This window comes from Argiope bruennichi, chromosome 6 (genome assembly GCF_947563725.1).
Source record: "Argiope bruennichi chromosome 6, qqArgBrue1.1, whole genome shotgun sequence".
Lineage (NCBI taxonomy): Eukaryota > Metazoa > Arthropoda > Arachnida > Araneae > Araneidae > Argiope > Argiope bruennichi.
The window spans coordinates 54,068,083-54,087,766 of NC_079156.1; the positions used below are offsets into that span (position 1 = coordinate 54,068,083).

The 19,684-nt window shown below is 30.4% G+C and overlaps 1 protein-coding gene across 2 annotated transcripts in view; it reads right to left on the reverse strand.

Annotated features, from left to right (window-relative positions):
• LOC129972643 (uncharacterized) overlaps positions 1-19,684 on the reverse strand; it is a 138,974-nt gene that overhangs the window by 103,060 nt on the left and 16,230 nt on the right. For both annotated transcript variants that reach the window (XM_056086855.1, XM_056086854.1), the window contains exon 2: positions 3,306-3,366. In XM_056086855.1, coding sequence (XP_055942830.1) covers positions 3,306-3,366 — 61 coding nt within the window. The remainder of the gene's footprint in view (positions 1-3,305; positions 3,367-19,684) is intronic.

Sequence of the window (19,684 nt, forward strand, 5' to 3'; positions counted from 1 at the left end):
CGGCGTGATGGGGATAACCAGCAACAGATATAATAACTAAAATCGCGCATTCCCTCTCCCCGAAACTACTCTTATAAACAATGACTTTAAAGAGGCATATTATTACACATTTTACATGGCCTTCTCTTGAAAGAAAAACATCCACATCCGCTTTTAACTACTATTCTCTATTCGAAAAACGAGCCTTTGGACCCACCTAAACCCCCATTTCTTATTAAAAAAAGGTCAACATTCGGCTTAATATGTTTTGATTGGATCTTATTTTAAAAATAAAATTTGATAGAATTCCATTCAAACTTCGAAGAATCGTTCAATGTTTATTAAAACCAGAAAGCAATTTAAAAAAAAAAGAATGAAATGGAATTAGAAACATAAACAATAAAATTTAAAAGATGCATAAAATCGAAAAGAATTGATCGCGCAATTTAAGCAATGAGAATTCATTAACTGGGCTTATATAAAAAAAACGAAACAGTAAATAAATTCCTTTATCTAACATAAAACAAAAATATAATAATTCATTTTGATTGATTTTAGAGTGAATCGATAATCAATCAAAAATATTACTCATGTAAAATCCGAAGGCAATACAGGTTCAGTATTTAAAAAGTAGTAATCCCCTAAATGTGAGAATAACTATAACATTGCGACTCAAAGATTTGTAAAGAGTTCTACTTAGTTGCAAACTTGCCATCGATTCTCAGACAGATGAGTGCATTTGCTGAAGAGGAGAAATGTTTGAAGCGTAGAAATTGTAATAAATACGACTGCGTTAACTTTGGCGCATTTTTGCCCTGCTTCTATTATTGATATAACTTCAATCATGTGTTATGAAGAAGTAAAGTGCAATACGCCTAAATCTGGAGTGGATATATGAGCTAAACCGATCACAAAACAATGAAAATGGAATTCATTCCCATGTCTTCACGAAAAACGTATATGCTCATTATTTTATATTATAACAACATATCATTTCTCTTCCTATAGGATATGCAATGGATTCCAAAATTCTATTGGCACATTTGTGATAGTAAGAAATTCACTCCTTTAAAATTATAAAATGCTGTTTTTAGATCGCAGAAAAATTCGAAATCCTTTCTTTTTGTATTAAAATCATCTTGTGGTTCAAATATACCTCGCTAAATTTTGTAGAATTAAATACTCAAATTTGGATTCCATTGCGAATATAAAGTTGCAGTATCCTCTCCAATTATTTCAAAAATTTATTTATCCTTATTCTCACAAAGGTTGTCGACAATTCTTTATAAAAATTCAATTTTCTTATCAAAGCAAAGTAATAATTTTTTAATCACTAACTGCAACTACAATTTTCTTTTCTCCCCTGAAATCTTAATTCTTAAGGGTGTTTGAAGCGTTTTCACCTGAAGACAGCAGGATAATCCTTCAGTACACGTGTCCAAATGACGTATAAGCAAAATAGGGGGATGGGAAACCTGCGTTATGCGTTACAAAGCTGAAATGTCTCCCTTAATTTAAAAAGTAAAAATCAGAAATTACTAGTTTTTCAATATATGTTGTTAATGTTGTCCTGTCCACTCCTTCAATAAATTTCTCTCTCTCATCGGATTTGTTTTTTTAATCATATAGACTCTTTGTTTATAGCATATTATTCAAACAGTTCGGCTACTTCTTTTTTTTTAAGAATCAATTATTATATCAGACAATTTTTTCGGATAATATTTTTCTCTTTCCAGATTTGGATAATTTTTCCAAACAAAATAATGCATATATTTTGAATTAAATTAATGAGCTAGTGACACAGCAATCATTGGAAATAGACATTGGAAACAGATTTTAAATCTTGCTTATTTAATAGTATTAAATAAGCAATTCATCAACAATTTAATAGTATCAAATTGCTAAAAAAATGTATTGTCTGGCTTTGAAAGTAATAATTTTGAGTTTAGATTTATATACATCCTTTCTGGAGCGACACGAAAATATCATACCTACGTTAAGTTTTGGGCAAATGCTAATGAAAAAAAAAAAAAAAATATTTGCAAAATTCAAAAGGGAGCATATTACGAAATAATGAAAGAATAATTTATTGCCACTGTATTTTAATATGCAGTATATGCAGCCACTGTATTTTAGTACACATAATCATTTGCTTTATTAATATATATTTAATTTAGGGATTACAAATGTAATCCTGTAAGCCCAATATAACCTTTTAATCTTAGAGGAATACAGGGAGGAAATAAAAGAGGGGGATTAAAAATTAATAATAAGTCTGTTACTGAATATTAGTTCTAAATGCGAACCATCAATGTCGTTTTTCATTGACTTGAGAATATTAAAACTTTCTAAATAAAGACAAAATTTCAACAGGTTTATATTAAGGGCCAAAAAAATGTAAAATTACAATGTTCTCAATAATAAATAATTCGCAAACTGAAAAGACATGATTTTGTGGTGCTGCCATCTGTTGCACGTTCACTAAAATGATTGACATATTCAATTAATGGAATGATAAAACGTCATCCGTTTTAGTTAAATGAGCGTACTTGCATTTTTTTCAAATGCAAATCACATATAATACTCAGAATATTAGATTTTGTTTAAAAATTTCATAAAAACAAAAATATTTTCAGATAAAAAAAAAGAAGGTAAGGAAAGGTAAAAATAATACCTTAGATTCACACGCAAAAATAACACAAAAACAACACTAACTTCAGCACAGTTTCGCCAAAAAAAAAAAAAAAAAAAAAAAAAAGAATAAATTGTTTTTATAAAAGTTAAACGTAACATTTACAAAGTTCCTTTCTGATATGAAAGATTTGGATTACTTACCTAATTTTTTATCCATTAAACAGGCAATACATACATAAAATTATTTTCATATCAAATATATTCTGAATTAACTTTAATTTTAAAAATATATTTTCTAATCACATTCTTAAGTTCGAAAATTTACATATATAAATATAGAATAAATTAATAATTGTCATATCTTTATAAATCAGTTGTGATTCAATCTACGAATCTGATTAAAATTAAGAGAGAATTTAAATAAAATTTCAATTTAACATCTGGTTAATTTTCACCATTATCTAAAAAAAATAAGACATTTTGTTTTTTAGGAGTTCGTTGCCGTTTTGTTCCAACTAAAAAAAAAATGCATATCCACAGAAATGCTTTAAGGATATAATTTTTCATACACTTTTTTTAAAAGATTTAAAACGTCTAAGATGGTTTAATTTTAGGCTTATAAGTTTAGAATTTTAATTACTCGATGCACAGACAAGTAAATTAAATAGTTAATACAATTTAATCGCACTTACTTGATTCATCTATATGGAGATCATTTTCACCTGGCTGAAGAACAGACATAGAATTTTCTTGCTGAAAATAAATAAAGATATAGTTAAAACTCAACATTAAAATATTTCATATAAAATAAGTTCTAAAAATATCCAACATAGATCAATGCTGGGAAATTAGGATATCATTATAATAAATATATATCAAATGTATTTGAACACCAAAAAGTATTAAAGTATATATATACAAATTTTAATGTAGAAAAAAAAAATTCAAAATTATTTCTTATTATATTTGAGTATAATATGATAACATTCTATGTAGCAGGAATATTTTTTTAAACAAAATTCATCAACTTTTCTTCCAGTCTGATTTCAACATTTCAATCTGATTTTAATACAGAACAAGTATGTTTTGCATTCTACTTTAAAAAAATAATTCGCAAAGGAATTATTTAAAATAAATAAAAAGAAAAAAAATCGTTCAATCCAGAAATTATTTTTATCGATAATTATTTTGGAAATTTCTCAAATTAAAACACAATTTCAAAAATTAAAAGTTTCCAAGTAAATACTCCTTTAAAAATAATTTTATTACTAATCACTTTGTATAAAAGTTTTTTTTAAGCAAAATTTGTTGAATTCAATCTCTTTTTCAAAAAAAAAAAAGATAAATAATGAAAAATATTGGATTATGATATAGTATACTAGCTTACGCTGAAAATAGAGGTTAATGCATCAAATATTCATTTTCAAATTTATTTCGTAAAATAACGAATTGAAAAATCACAAAAACGATTTTTCTATAACGATTGTGTACTATTGTGAATTTCAAATAAGCTATATATTATTTATGTTGCAATACAAAAATAAAATATTTTACAACGCTTTGCTTATGTAACAACCCAATTGTAAAAAATTGTTGCAAATTTTTTCCACGGCCATCATCTAAAAACAAATGTTTTCAAGAATACGACGACCCGACGTGGCGCCATCTATGACTTTAAAAGAGTACTAAGAATTCCACAGAAAAGTGGTTGACAAAATCAAACTGAAATTATTTACGAAGATAAAAGCAACATTTTAAAAATGTTTCATAGAAATTTACAAAAAATAAAATCTGGAATAAAAAATGATTATTATGATATTCCAAATCAGAAAATTAATATCAATAAATGAATAACTGAAATTACATACAAAATTTCGATTCATTTCATTACGAATGATGGAGAAACATTGCTTTATTGCCAGTAAGCTTTACCATACCTCTAATATAATGGTCAGTACTCGAGTACAATGGTACTGACAAATTGTCAATATCCAAAATATCATTCCAAAGACAATTATTCTGCTCACTTCTATTCTACTTCTGGTTTGTGAAGCATATCCACTCTTCGAAAACGATTGATGAAAGCAGACTTTTAAAGATTTTCAGATTATACTTTTAATATATTTTACTATGCATTATAATGTCAGATTAAATCATTAATTAGAAAAAAATCTTCAATATGATCACAGAATGGCAATATTTATATTTATTCCTCTTCGAGTGTAAATTACTTCACAGGATGAAAAAACAACTTCACCAATTACTTCCTTTATTTTTTTATTATTATTATTATTATTATTTTAAGTACTAGGAGTTTTTTCACATCATTTTTGTGGATGGAATTTAGAATTACTTCTTATTTCTATTCACAATGAAGTTTTAACAGAAAAATGTTGGATTTTCATTTAAAAATTATGGTCAATTGCAAAATGTTTTTATTAAAACGTTTGGTACGTAAATGCATAACATCCATCATTCAAAATATAAGAAAATCAATAAATTTCACAATAAAAAAAAAGAAATTTTTTAAAGAGTTGCAGCAAATATGAAGATTTACTGGAGGATGGACGTTCAGTTCCATTTTCTTTTAATGTTTAACCAAATTTTAATTACAGAGATAATTCAAGTTGACAAATTAAGCGGACGGTGGACATAATTAGGCACATTTGCAAATTATTCATTTAAGATTATGAAATTTTTTATCCATATGTATTAAAATATAAATACGTCAAATTTCTTTAAAGAACATTTTTTTAACAAAATATATTATTTTTAAAAAAATATAAAAAATTTAATAATTTCAAAATATTTAAGATGATTTTTTTCTATTATTTTTGCTAATTACCCAATGTAAATTTATTTGGAATAATAAAACTGTGTATGATGTTATAATTACAAAAAATGTTAATTTTTTTTAGAAACTTTTTTATGCAACTTACTGAATTTTCATAGGAATTTTATGTTTTTAAGAACTAAAATTGACTTTTATCTAAAAAAAAAAAAAAAAAAAAACCGTGAAATATAAAATGCATACCCTATTTTCTTTTAATGTTTAGCCGAAATCTTTATTATCAATTCTATTTAATTTCTTAAAAAATTAAGACACTTGGAACATTTTAAAAATATTTAAATCTAATTACAATATCTCGAGAAAAGTCACTGAGATGTATTTTTTTAACTCTAGGCCCTTTAAATATTTATTTCATTGAGTAATACATTTTATAACACTATTTTAGTTAAATATAAGCATATATTTTGGAGATGAAATGATAAAAAATAAAATTTAATGTTTTTCTCCATTTTTGCTTATTTCCATGCCCACTGTCCCCTTAAGGAAAGCGACACGGTGCATCAATATGCGAAATTAAATAATCCTGAATTTATTAATGGAATATTTCAAAGCTATTAATATTTCAAGCATCAGAAATTGAATATTGAATCTATATTTATAATTAAAATAGTTTTTAATTCCTTAGCGAATTTTACAGCGGTGTCGACGAATACATGCAAAAACAACGCTCTGTACCTGCGAAACCGCCATTCTGAACTTTCTAGCACGGTTTACTTCAATTGTCATTGATTGAAAATGGTGCTTCTTATTTAAAGCAGGCTCTTCTGTGTAGATCAAGATATGAATTCATGTACAGCAAAAGATATTTAAGCATTCTGAAGATCTCCACACTCACCCCCAACCCTCTCCAATGAATAAAACAAGAATTTTCTCAACTGAAAAATTCGATCTACATGGAAGGATCTAAACAAGGAAAACAGCTCACTCTAATCACTCAAATAATTTTATACTAAATATCTAGAAAACCAAACTCCGGTCGAAAGTTTTTTTTTTTTTTTTTTACGGAAAAAATATTAAGATACGAATCGCATACTGATGACATATGAATACTTTTCAACCTTACTTACATATGAATTGGTTATTTTAATGGGAAAAAAAATCATGAATGCACTTAGTTCAACATGGTATTCGAAATAACCCGCTCTATTGTAATAGTCATTTTACAGTTTATCTATAATTACTTATATTTTTGAACTTACACTCAATTTTACTTTGGTGAAATCGGGTCCGAGATATCTGTATATGACATTGCCAGTATGAGAGTAGATAGAAAACAGCTCTACTAATTAAATATAAGAAATGGTTTTGTATGTGTGTGTGTGTAAAATCGCATTTTTTTTCAGGAAGGATAAACTTAAAAACCAAAAATATTAAATTGTAGAGGAATGAAGATCATTATGATCCGTTCAGTGGAAGCAAGAGGACGTATGTTTTCGGGAACATTTCTTTAATGATCAATCACATTTCACACAAAACAAACACAAATCACGAAGATAAGACATTCACGCGGACACCTCTTTATCAGAACAGCATCTCATCTCATTATAATTACAATCGCAATGCACTATGGGATGCGCGTACCTAATCAGGCATCGTCATCTATTATCCAAAAGAGAAAGAGTAATACAACTGCTACAAAATATAAATACATAAGTAAAAAAAAATTAAGCAAAAGAGTGACTCAAACCGAGAACCCGCATCATTCATGTTGTTCTGGCCACTATACTGCACTGCCCACACTTTGAAGCGGAAGTAAGTTACATATAATTATTCTAATAGATAGTTATAATTTTTTTTCCCCGGTATGTGTGTGTGTAAAATCGTGTTTTTTCAGGAAAGGCAGGCACCTTTATAGATAAACTTAAACAGCAAAACCTTGTCTAAATGTAAAATTGGATCCAAATCGTTAGAGCCGCTTTCGAAATACACGAAATATATATACTATATAAGAATTGCTGATTTAAAGTAAAGTAATATAAAATACCATGTATAATGCTTTTTATTAAAAGATGGGCTAAAACTTTATGTGTAGAATATTTCATAAACAAAAATACAAAATTTACTAATGTTATGCTCTGTCATATGTTCATAGTAAACACTTCCTTCACATAGACTTTTTTTTCTCTCACACTGAACAATGTTTTCCTCAAATATCACAGTATTACAATGCTTAGTACTATAAATTTAAATATTAAATAAAATTCAAGATACGGGCACAAACAATTTTCTGCTATGTTTTGGACGTGTAAAATAGTTGAGAGCATGCATGCATTCTAAAAAGTATCGCTCATCACTAATCGTGGACAAATATGATCCAAACATGATACAGAACGACAAAAGTTATTAGTGGTTTTAGAATTCACATTCCTATCAAGCAGTTGCATAATCATATCCAAATACACAAGGTCAGACTAATTTTTTTTTAAGGGATTAGTAAGGCGAGATTCCAGGAAGTTTTAAACGCCAAAAATCAAATCTTGAAAGTCCTGTTTTTCTTTGTGTATTTTACATACGAGAAAGTAAAAAAAAAAAGTAATATTAGATATCAATAAAACGTGCATATTGACTATTTGATTGAAAGTTAAGGCTGCTCGAATTTAATTGAATGTCTCATCTGTAAAAAGATTAAAAAAGAAACTGATGACCTCAACCAGCATGCTGGTTGCATGTTTCGCAAAACGGATTCTTTGTGGGTTTTTCTAAATGTGTCAATGCTTTCGACCTAATGGCCTTAAAGATTTCTGACATCACATGGGCTTTGAAAAAAATAAAAGTTTTCGTTTCCTGAAACTTTACATGAATTCGAATAGAATAATTAATTTCTATTAAACATAGATCACAATACAAATCATTTTAATTCTGAGACATTCATCAGTGAAAGGAAAATTTGGCTTTAGTAAATAATGAAATTTTAATTTCTTATTAACGAAATTTTAAAACCGAGAATAACTAATTGAGATTCTCATAAATTATTGCTAGTGCGGGATTTCTGATTAGGCAGCTGCCTAAGACAACTGCGTTAATGGGGGGGGGGGAGGAGAGGTCAAGTTAAAATTACAAAACAATTATTATTGAAAAAAAAAACTGTGAATTAAATAATTAGCATTTTTGTGAAGTAGAAGGGATTAAGTTCCTATCTATTTCAACCTGTTAATTATCACAGTATTTATAAACATTGAGTCTCTGCTTAAATAATATTGTGTACAAACATGGATGCCATCCAATCATGAGTTATAATTTTAAAGAAATTAAAATATATGCATTTTTACAAAATTACTAAAATAAAAATATATGGCCTTTAGTAAAATTTTATCTCGTTGATCAAGTTAAAAATATGCTGAAATGAGACTAGTTTAGTAAACGAAAGCCCTCATAATGTGAACAGTACAGCAAAGCAATTTCGCCATTATTTACTGGCAAATGTTTATTTTATCACAGACCATACTTACTCTGGTAGAAATAGAAATATCACTAAGGGGGGGGGGGGGTTAAGGTTATCTAATTTTAAATAATGGTTAGAGAAAACATAACAACAAAACTGACTAGCATCTCTAAACTTCTATGTTACACCAATTTTGGGGCATTTGATCAAAGATATCAACAGCAGGTCACACACACGATATGAGACTTAGTATCGAACTTGAAATCTTCCGCTTCAAATCGAAATTTTATCATCAGACCATCATTCAGCATAGATTCTTATTCTTTATTAGCCCTTTGTGGTCCATTGATTTTGTTAGAGTTATAGCAGCTAGGTTTAAGTTAATTTACAGAACGAAATAAGCTAAAATTGTATAAATGGAAAAATAACACAACTTTCATTTTAGGCAAACTAAATTTAAAATTTTGGACAGTGAACTTATTCAACCAAAATGTGATACCCAGTAGAACTGGACAGTGGACCGAAAAGGGCTAAATGCTCTAGAAAAGTAAGTTTTTATAGCCTCCAAAATTTACATCTGATACTTACAAATGATATGATTCGACTAAATAAAGCAAATAGCACGCATTATAAATTCGCTAACACTGAATAATTCAGTTGAAAATAAATTTATTTACATTTATTTTCCAATTCAGATACAACAAATATAAAATTATTTTAAAGCGCACCTGAAAAATATGCTTTCCTCTATCTTGTTCAGTTCTTAAGAAAAAGAAAAATAATTTTATGACGAATGTTTTTCTGGTGGTATGTTTAATATATGATATATAATCTTGAATTAAAAAAAAATGCCAAAAATTATCTATGGCGTTACTAAAGAAAAGTTGTTGTAACCGGCAGTACAAGGGGGGTGGGGGGGTGGAACTTTGTCCAGGAAAAAATAAACAAACATGTAATGAGAAATATATATATATATATATATATATATATATATATATATATATATATATTAATGAATATTTTCGCAGACGATAAATTTATCTAAATTCTTTTCTTTCACGCGTCATTAACCTCAAAATATAACCTACGTTACATTCAAAATTAAGCAGATTCCAATGAAATATGCTAAACTCCATTTTCTTTCAAAATATTCCAGTAACATGAACGCTGCTATTTGCGTAACAATAAACTTTGAAATGATGTCGATGTAGCTGATTTCAACGATTAAAATACTTTACAAATGACTCAGTTAAATCCAAGGTTCAAAAAAATAAACAGCACCTGACAAGAAACTTGAAAGATAAAGTCATTTTCTGTTCTTTCCATAAAAATCTTTTAAACGACGAAAAATTAACTCGGTAATTTTTTTTTATATATTTATTTATTTTGCATTAAAGGGATTTTTTTTTCATAAGTTTTACATGATCTATTATTTTTACAGTAAAAATGAAGGACATTATATGTTTATCGAAAATCCGTTTCCGTTCTTATCAACCAAAAGAAATCAAGCACCTACTGGTTATGCGAATCATTCGCTTGCAAAATGGAATTATTTGGGATAAATAGCAACAAATGATGTAATCTTCTTCACAATTGAGATCGTAGCCAGTGGATATAAAAATTTAGATTTTTGTTTAACAAACAGTTTGCGATAATGACAATATTGTTCTACGGGGCATAAATTTCTTAGTTGCGTTTTCAGAAGATTTTCGAGTTAAAATAAATTCATATTGCAAACGAATTTTTGGACGAATAATTTATTACTTAGCTGAATTCAAGAATTTTATTTAAAAAGAATACGAATTTTAATTGATATATTTAGAATTTAGAAAATCGTTTTCTTTTAAGAAGTAAAAATCAACAAATATGAATGCGAGCAGTTTAGAATAATTCGAAGGATTATCTTTTTTACAGAAATGCTATTTTTGATATTAATTGGTTATAAGCAAGTAAACAAATTAGAAAATTTATAAATTTTTAATACTATAAAATGCAATACAGAAATCTATTATTAATCTAAATCTTTAAATTAGAAATATTATTAACGTCACATGCTTTATGCTTAATTTCACTTAATTCATGTTTAACCATAATAGGCACAATTCCGAACAAAAAAATAAATAAATTTTGCAAGTCAAAAAAATAAGGTGAAACAAAATAATGGAGAGGGGGAAGGGGAATTCACAAAAGATCAATTACAAAGACTTGCTACGTGAGTGGAATTCATTTAGGAAAGCTACAGGAAAATCGATTGCCAAACGATTCCCCTGAGGAGAATTTTTCTTTTTGGCAGACGACTTTTTCTAGAAGAAGCGGGAAAGGGGGGAGGTAATAAAAGTGGGAGGGGGGAAAAAAGAAGAAAGATGAACGGGTACAGAATCGATCTCCGCTATCTAGGGATCCAACAGCGTTCGATTTTACCTTGACCTCTTTTCGGAAAAGACGAAAAGCTAACGGTAGTGCTATAAAAACGGACGAGTAACTTTCACCCCGCTTGCAGACCTACCGTTTGACCTTAATTCTAGAATGTTTGGAAAGTGGGAGAGCGTTCAGGCAGTAGGTCACTCTCAGGCGGACTCGTTCGAGCAGGACACGTACAGCCAGCCGTCGGTGACTGGCTTTTGTCCTTCGATATTTCGGCACGCTGGCTACAGTGGATTGTTGTATATATTTAAGGGATTCATTCCATCACGAAAGATTGGAATGTCCAAATTATATGAATGGAATTGCAGTAATTACTCTTTGATTTTCTTTTCACCGTAGATGATTATCTAATTTAATATACATATAGAAAATGTTAATAATCATTGTCGAATTGTAACCAGTAGTACAATGGTACTGAGGGGAGGCAGAGAACATAATTAATATGACGTATAAACAAGGATGGAGCTTAAGACTTGTTTAACGGCATTTTCTATCAGTAAAACTTTCCAATAAAAATCTTACATGCTTTTTTCTACATGCGATGGTATAAGAAGATCGGATTAAATAACGAAAATTGTATTCAATGCAATGCAATAACGTCCAGTCAATCATTAAATATTGACATAAATGGAATTCTAGAAACAGATACTTCCATCTTCAAACAAACACGACTTCATTTTTCCTTTGCCGATTTCATATAAAAATAAGTAGTATTTTATATAGTAGCAGGTATTAAACTCACGGCCAGCAAAGGATATATCTGTAGCCCAACAAGCACAATATAACAAGTTGCCTAGGCGACATTATGGCCTCCAAATTTCCAAAGAATTTTGTGCAAGAACTATTAATGTGCGACAACACGTTAATAACGAAAGCTACATTCACTAATAGAAATTGCTACTGTTATTATATTGATACAACCCTCCCCTCTCCTATCAATAGTAGAGTATCCTAATGTTGATAGTACAGTATTGTGATAGTTTATAACTAATATGCTATCAGTATTCTTATACTTTTGAAGAACTATTTATTAACCAGAATCGTTGAGAGCTTCCTGAGTTGTCCCACCAGGGAGCACTTCAAATAAGCGGATGAAAGATTCTCATTTCCCAGTTGAGCGCAAGAATGGAATAGAGTAAACTACCCACATTTCAATGATGGGTCGTATTAATGTATTAGGGATAAACGTATGCGCTGCTCATAATAAGGGTCCTAATGCGTTCATAAATATCCTTTTAAATTTTGGTGCGATTCGACTATTCAGATTACCCCGGACGCTAGGCAAGGTGAGGGTGATTCCTTATGGTTACAAATAAGAGCAACTATTTCCGTGAATTATAGGAAATAAGTCTCCTGTAAGATCCAGAATTATTGACAGTCAATATAGATTAGTTTTGAATGTAATTACTGTAGATAAGATATCTCTTATAATAGAAAACATGGCAGCAGAGAATATTCACCGCCAGAGGGAAGAATATAACATTTTTTTTTTTTTTTTTTGCAGCCTTATAAATGTAGACCTTATTTAATTGATCAGTGAGCATTTGAGTGTGACTCTTTACTATATAGTCATCTTTCTACAAAGTAAACTATCATATACAGAGACAAGAAGATGATCACTATCTTTAGGTTTAGCATACTCTAATATAAAAGAAGATTTCTGTTAGGGATCGCTATCTATTTCAATTTGATGTCAATGATTAGTTTTGATTTCAGTTTCCGTGAATATTATGTATAAAGATCTCACAGAAGGAAAACAAGGTAAACAAAAAAGAGAATTGTTTGATGGAAAACGAGATAAAGTCAAATGACATTTAAAATAAAGCCAAATGACAAATTTGAGATGCTGTTAACAGAATAGCAGCCTATTTAGACAGGCACATCTTCTAGCTCATACAGATAAAATAAGTGAAAAAATCTTAAATTATGCTGATAATGAGAAGTTAATCACATTATCGATGATTAAGAAAATAATTGTGCATTGATAATTATTATCACAATAATGGATCAAATGCAGTTCTTTAGTAATAAACAGAATGCTCCGATCCATTTGTTAAACGGCCCTACATGACATTACACTAATATGAAAATGTAAGGCTTCGTGTTACCTTACGCAGTATAATGAGGTCGTGTCATTTTTACTCCAATTATGATAAGCAATGAAATTTTAAAAAACAGCAAGGGAGGTCCCCCAAAACTTTCTCGCACTCTCTTTAATAAAGGTGCCGTCACAGATATCGCTTTACATGGCCTTGGCGTACAATAGTTACGAAAAATTAGCCAATAAACGCGAATTTAGCATTTTCTTGACTAGTTTCTTGGCGATTAATCTTTCGCACGCAGTTAAAAATATTCGAAAATCGAATTTGGGTTTTAGACGTTTTTTCCCGATCGCCTGAAACAAAAATTTGACAAAAATATACACTTAAGAGTCACAAATCTCGTATCAAAATTCGATCTATTTAAGACATTGCATTTTTGAGTTATCGCGTTTAGATGTTTCTGAAAGTCAACCTCTTGTTGGAATTGGCGCAAAATTTTATAGATATCTACATTATAAATGTTTAATTCGTGTACCGAATTTTATCTACTCCTCTTCGTTTTGCAGTTATCATGTTAAATAACATTGGAACAGTTGCACTTCCTCCGAATGAATTTTGATCAAAATTTCATAAAAATAAACAAATTTGGTTAAAGATCGTATACCAAATTTCATTCGTTTAGCTCAAAGCGTTTTCGAGTTATCTATCTTTATCACAGACGGACAGGCAAACATTTTCCAAAAATGGGCCTTTCCAACTAAGAAGATTTAAAACATAAAGATTCATCAAAATCTCGAGTTCGAATTTTTTGACGATTACAATATTTTCTCTATATTTCGTATACGAGAAATTAAGAAACTGAGCCGGCACACTCTGTCTGTCATCAAACGGGTATAAATTAACTCCTTTTCCAGAAACTTTAAAATAGCGACATCCTTGCAATATATTCTTTATTCTCAAATACGGAAACTTCCGCGCTTTTGCGCATGCGCCAGGCGTTGGCCTCATCAAAATAGGGGTGAGATGAAAAATGGAGGAGGAGATGTTATCATTTTATAGAGGCAGATAATAAATTCCAATTACCGGCGGAATTAGCAATCATGAAAGCTGTGTATAGTTCGCAAAACTGAACTTGGCCATATGGACAATAAATGCATAAACACTGAATTAAAAAAAAATACATTACGACTCAAAATGAACAAATGGAAAAAAAGATCTGAAAAAAAATGCATTTAATGACACGAAATGGCCTAACTAAAATACCGCAAATGCACACATCTACACTCATGTCCAAAATTAAGGTCACAAAAAGGTTTTTCAAAATAATTCTAAATGGCTACCAGTAAAATTTAAACAAATTATATTTTATATATTGTGAAGGACCGGTAACACGATATTAACCTTTGTTGTGGGAAAAAATGTTGTTTAGCATTAGTTTTTGAGGAACTACTGAAATTAGACCATTTAGGCATCTGGGATTTTTGCCTGTAATTTTGTGAATATTGCATTAAAACAAAAAATTTAACCTGTTTCCGATGGGAATGAGTTCTCACAATTGTTTAGACGATTCCTTGAGATGGAGAGCCGTTGGCAGGCTTGAAGCTGAGCAGTCACAAGCGGAGGTGGCTCGATGGTCACAAGTGGCACCGAAAGTGGTATCCAGGTTGTGGAATCAATTCCAAACAAGTGGTACTGTAACAAGTGGTACTGTACCAGGAAGGCCGGCCAAGGCCGTCTCAGAGCAACGACGCCTGCACAGGATCGCTATTTGGCATTAAGCGCACGACGGCATAGGCTGACAAGGGCTCCTCAACTTGCTCGTGACCTTGCTGCTGCGTCTGGAATAAGAATTTCCAGACAAACAGTATACTGACGTCTTGCAGAAAGGGCCCTTTATGCCCAGCGACCAGTTGAGTGCGTCCCTTTGACTGCATCCAACAGAACAGCCCGGTTGTTGTGGTGCCGAACACATCAGTCATGGGCACAGCAAGAATGGGGGCGCGTTCTTTTCAGTAATGAGTCGAGATTTACCATACAGAGTAACACTCGTCGAATCTTCAACTGGAGAGAGCGAGGAGCTCGCTACATCACTCCTACGTAAAAGAAATAGACAGATTTGGTGGTAGAGGAATCCTTGTCTGGGGTGGCATAATGTTGGTCAGTCGTACACTACTGCACGTCTTCGATGCGGTTACTGTCAATGAACATCACTATAGGAATGAAATCCTTGAAGCCTATGTGAGGTTGTTTTGGGGTGCTTTTGGCCCAGACTTCATGTTTATGGACGATAACACGCGTCCACACAGAGCCCAGATGGTTGAGGATTTTCTTGAGGAAGAAGATATTCGACGTATGGACTAGCCCTCGAGGTCTGCGGATCTCAATCCTATTGAACATGTTTGGGATGGTTTCGGAAGAGCCATTGCACAGCGTAACCCCCCACCTAATACCCTCCAAGAGTTAAAAGCCACGCTTTTGGAAGAATGGGCTTTGTTGCCCCAAGCACCCTCATAAACAGTATGAAAAGCTCGTTGTGAAGCCTGTATAGCAGTGCACGGTGGTCACACTCCAAATTAGACAGGCTTTTCCCGAGATAAATGTGGATTTTGTGCGATAAATGTGGATTATCCTCCCTTTATCTCTGATTCATAATGTGACACTTTTTGATATACCCTGTTTCTTAATTCCCAATTAAAATCTTTTCCATGTTATTATGTGTCTATGTTCTTTCTTCCATTGTAGTGTACCTCTGTGCCAAATTTCGTGGCAACACAGTGAATAGTTTTTCATTTTTCGCAGATTTTATGTTTGTGACCTAATTTTAGACATGAGTGTAATTCATTGCATATTACCCCTATGCGAGATAAAACCCTCCAGAATAGATATCATCGGTTTCCTGAAACGAAAAGCACTCTCAAATAATTTTGTACTCAGCAAATTCAGGAAATATTCTAGAACAAAAATAATGCAAGAACTTACTTAATAAATACATTTTTTAAAAAAATATACAAATGTTAACAATAAATGAAAATCTTTAATTTTAATTAATTTAATATGTATTTTCGATAGCAAAAATCATGATTTCTGTCCTTTTTGTCAATAAATTCAATTACCGTTTATGAGAATATATTCGAAAAAATCAATAACATTTCACACAAAATAAAGGAATTTTTAGGAAAGCATTTCAATGTTATTTTAATTAAATAGGCAGAGGAAAAAAAGAAGATCGGAACTGTTTGTAACAGGATATTTTTATTAACATAAAACAAGTGTGGTCCTCAACCGTTAAGTAGGTCACAAAACCGATACCTGCCATTAAACAATAAAAATGAAATAAATTGTAGATATGCTTTCATTAAATCATATTATAGTGATTATAAATACAAAACAAAATTATTAAACTTATTTAAAAAATGTATTAAGTGGGTGAGGTCCAAAAATTTTAAATTTTAATAATCTTGCTTTTTTTTTAAGGCATGCCGTCGTTTAAATAAAAGATTAAAAAAAATAACTTGCAAACACTTTGTAATACGTTTTATTCTTGATACAAAGATTTTATTTTTAATACGAACAAAGGAGAAAAACAGGAAATAAAACTCTCTACGTGAGGAAATGAACTGCGATGACCCTCGAATAAGGAAACCTGCCTTTTAAAATCGATTTCTTATCTAGAACGCAGGAAACTATCGAAAAAGTTGAAAAGTTCGTAACTGATTAATATAACGCGTACAAATATCAAAAGGCATTTTAAAAAAGGAAAAATGGCACAGTTGCCAACCTTTCACATCAATCAAACAAAGGGAGCGGTCTGCTCGAACTTTTTTCACATATTCTAATAAATGTACTTGCGTAGTGTTAATGCAGTTAATACACAATAACCAGACTATGGGACATATTTTAGACGCCTTTTTTTAAAATCAAAAACTGAAATTAAAATTAGACACAGAATTACAATTGTGGACGAAAAAAATCACATAACAAATGTCATATATTCAAATCATAGAGTTCTTTTTTTTTTTTTTTTCCCTTTACATGCTTGTAAAAATACAGATCGACAGACGATCAACTTCTTGACAGATTTGGTTCCAAATCTGATAGGGATCTCCATTTTGGATTGCTATATGCATGTCAAATTTTACCTGTCTAGCTTTTCTCTTGTAGTTATTAATTTAAATTATATTCGGACAGCCGAACAAACAGACTACCTCTGAATGGATTTGATGGAAATCTAAAATTATAGAGTACAGACCGTATATAAATTTCATCTGTCTAGCTCTAAGCTTATTTAACACACAAACATCTTTTATTTGGTGATCGAGCTCCTCTTTGCTCCAGATGCCAAGATATTTTAACAGTTTTTCATATTTTAATAGAATGTCCTGATTTTGATCTTCATCGTTTAAATTTTTTTAACTACTCATCACTGGACATGCGAACGTTGCTGGGGTAAAATCCTCACAAAAACATTTTTAAGTTTTTAAAAGCAACTGGTTTTTACCACTGCATCTAAAACTCTATTTTAATTTCTATCAAACACATCACCGCATTGTTCTACAGTTCTATCATTGAACTTACTGCACCTTTTACGTTATTATTCGCTCTTTGAGCTTTTATACAATTTTAATTTTCTTATTGACCATATATATGGCGCAGTATAGCCAATTTTGGCTCTTGTGCCATTAAAACTAACAATCCAATCCAATCCTCTAAGCTTATTATATTGTTCACTGACGAATAGACATTATTCCAAAAATGGTTTTCTTCGGATTCAGGTAGGTCTGAAACGTAAAGGTTCGTCAAAATCTCGATTTGAAATTTTTACACTGTGCTTAATCGTTATGCATTTCGTATCGAGAAAAGAAAAGAAAAAAAAATACTGAAAGCATAGATTACATTTCGGAGTCAAATCGTTAAGCAAAACATGAAGTGGTACACAAAATAAAAATAATTCCTAAATACGCATTTCATTTGTCCGTCGATTGGATAAAATTTAAAAGAAAAGAAAAATGTTACGAAAAAGTTCGCTACGCACACATGATGCCCAATACAAAATATTAAACACGCAGGAAAAAGATAAATGCGTACGCACCATCTGTATGCATGTATGCATCGCGTGTAGTACATTGCGAAGAGTCAGTCTAAGCTGAGAAACGAGACAGAGAAAATGTACTTAACCTTTTGCTTGAAATTAAAACTTAATTGATTATTAATTGATAATTTATATATCCCCCCCCCTCTAACTATGGGCTGCTACCAGAACATAACTATATTCATTAATATGTTGCAAAAGGACTTTTCCCAAATTTCCGCTCTGATAAGCACGAACCCGTATTCTACAACGCCGTATTATGCTTATAATATTCCTCAGATCTAATTATTACTGAGTAGAAATTCAGCAAATGGATAACAAAATAAGGATCTATGGAAAAAGTCCTATCCTTAAAAATAGTCAACGAATATCAACCGAAATCTACCGCATACTTCACAAATGATTCATAAAATCATAAGTCGCAGGATTTCAGACAAACAGAAGGTAGTAAATTTAAATTCAGCTGAAAAAAATTTCACAACTTCAACTTATCTCTCTGCCAAGGTCATACCTACTACGCAATTTTTCCAATACTAAATATCTCACATTTTTACACGTAATTATTTTTGTAACATTCAACAGGTGATTTTAGTTGAGACAGACATAATAAACCTTGAATGAATTTCTTACATAATGCAGTCACCGAAAATTTCAACACCGAAAAGTCTCCGTTGATAATAAAATACCATTTTTCCAGAAATAATATTTAATGCGGTAATCGTTTTAAAATCATAAGGAATAAAAAATTTTAAATAAAAAAATGAATTAATTCATTTCATTATGTTACTCTCTTTTTCAATACAACTATTCATTGAAATAAAACTAAATAAATTTTGAATTTTTATTCATATTTTTTTAATATTTTATCAAAAACAGTTTATTTCATAGAAAAATGAAATCTACACATATCTTTGCATCCATGAAAATGTTAATTAGATTTTAATATTTTTTAAAGAGTAAAAACATTTATTAAACAGAAAATTCAAAAACTAAAATCACTCTGTATAACCGATATTCTTAACCTGTATATAAATGTAACTTATATACCATCAATCTGGGCTTTAATTTCAATTTCACCCGATTCAAATTTATCATTGGTGATGGATAAAATGGTTGGAGAGTCAGTGATATGACTTACGTTAAGTGATTCGCGTAATGGATTGAAGGACTTAATTTACCATTTAAGAATTTTAAATTTATCTTCCAATTCAAGTGACATGTCTAATCTTCCAATAAACGGAGCCTTATATTTTACTGTGCCTAAATATTATTCAAAACGTCTC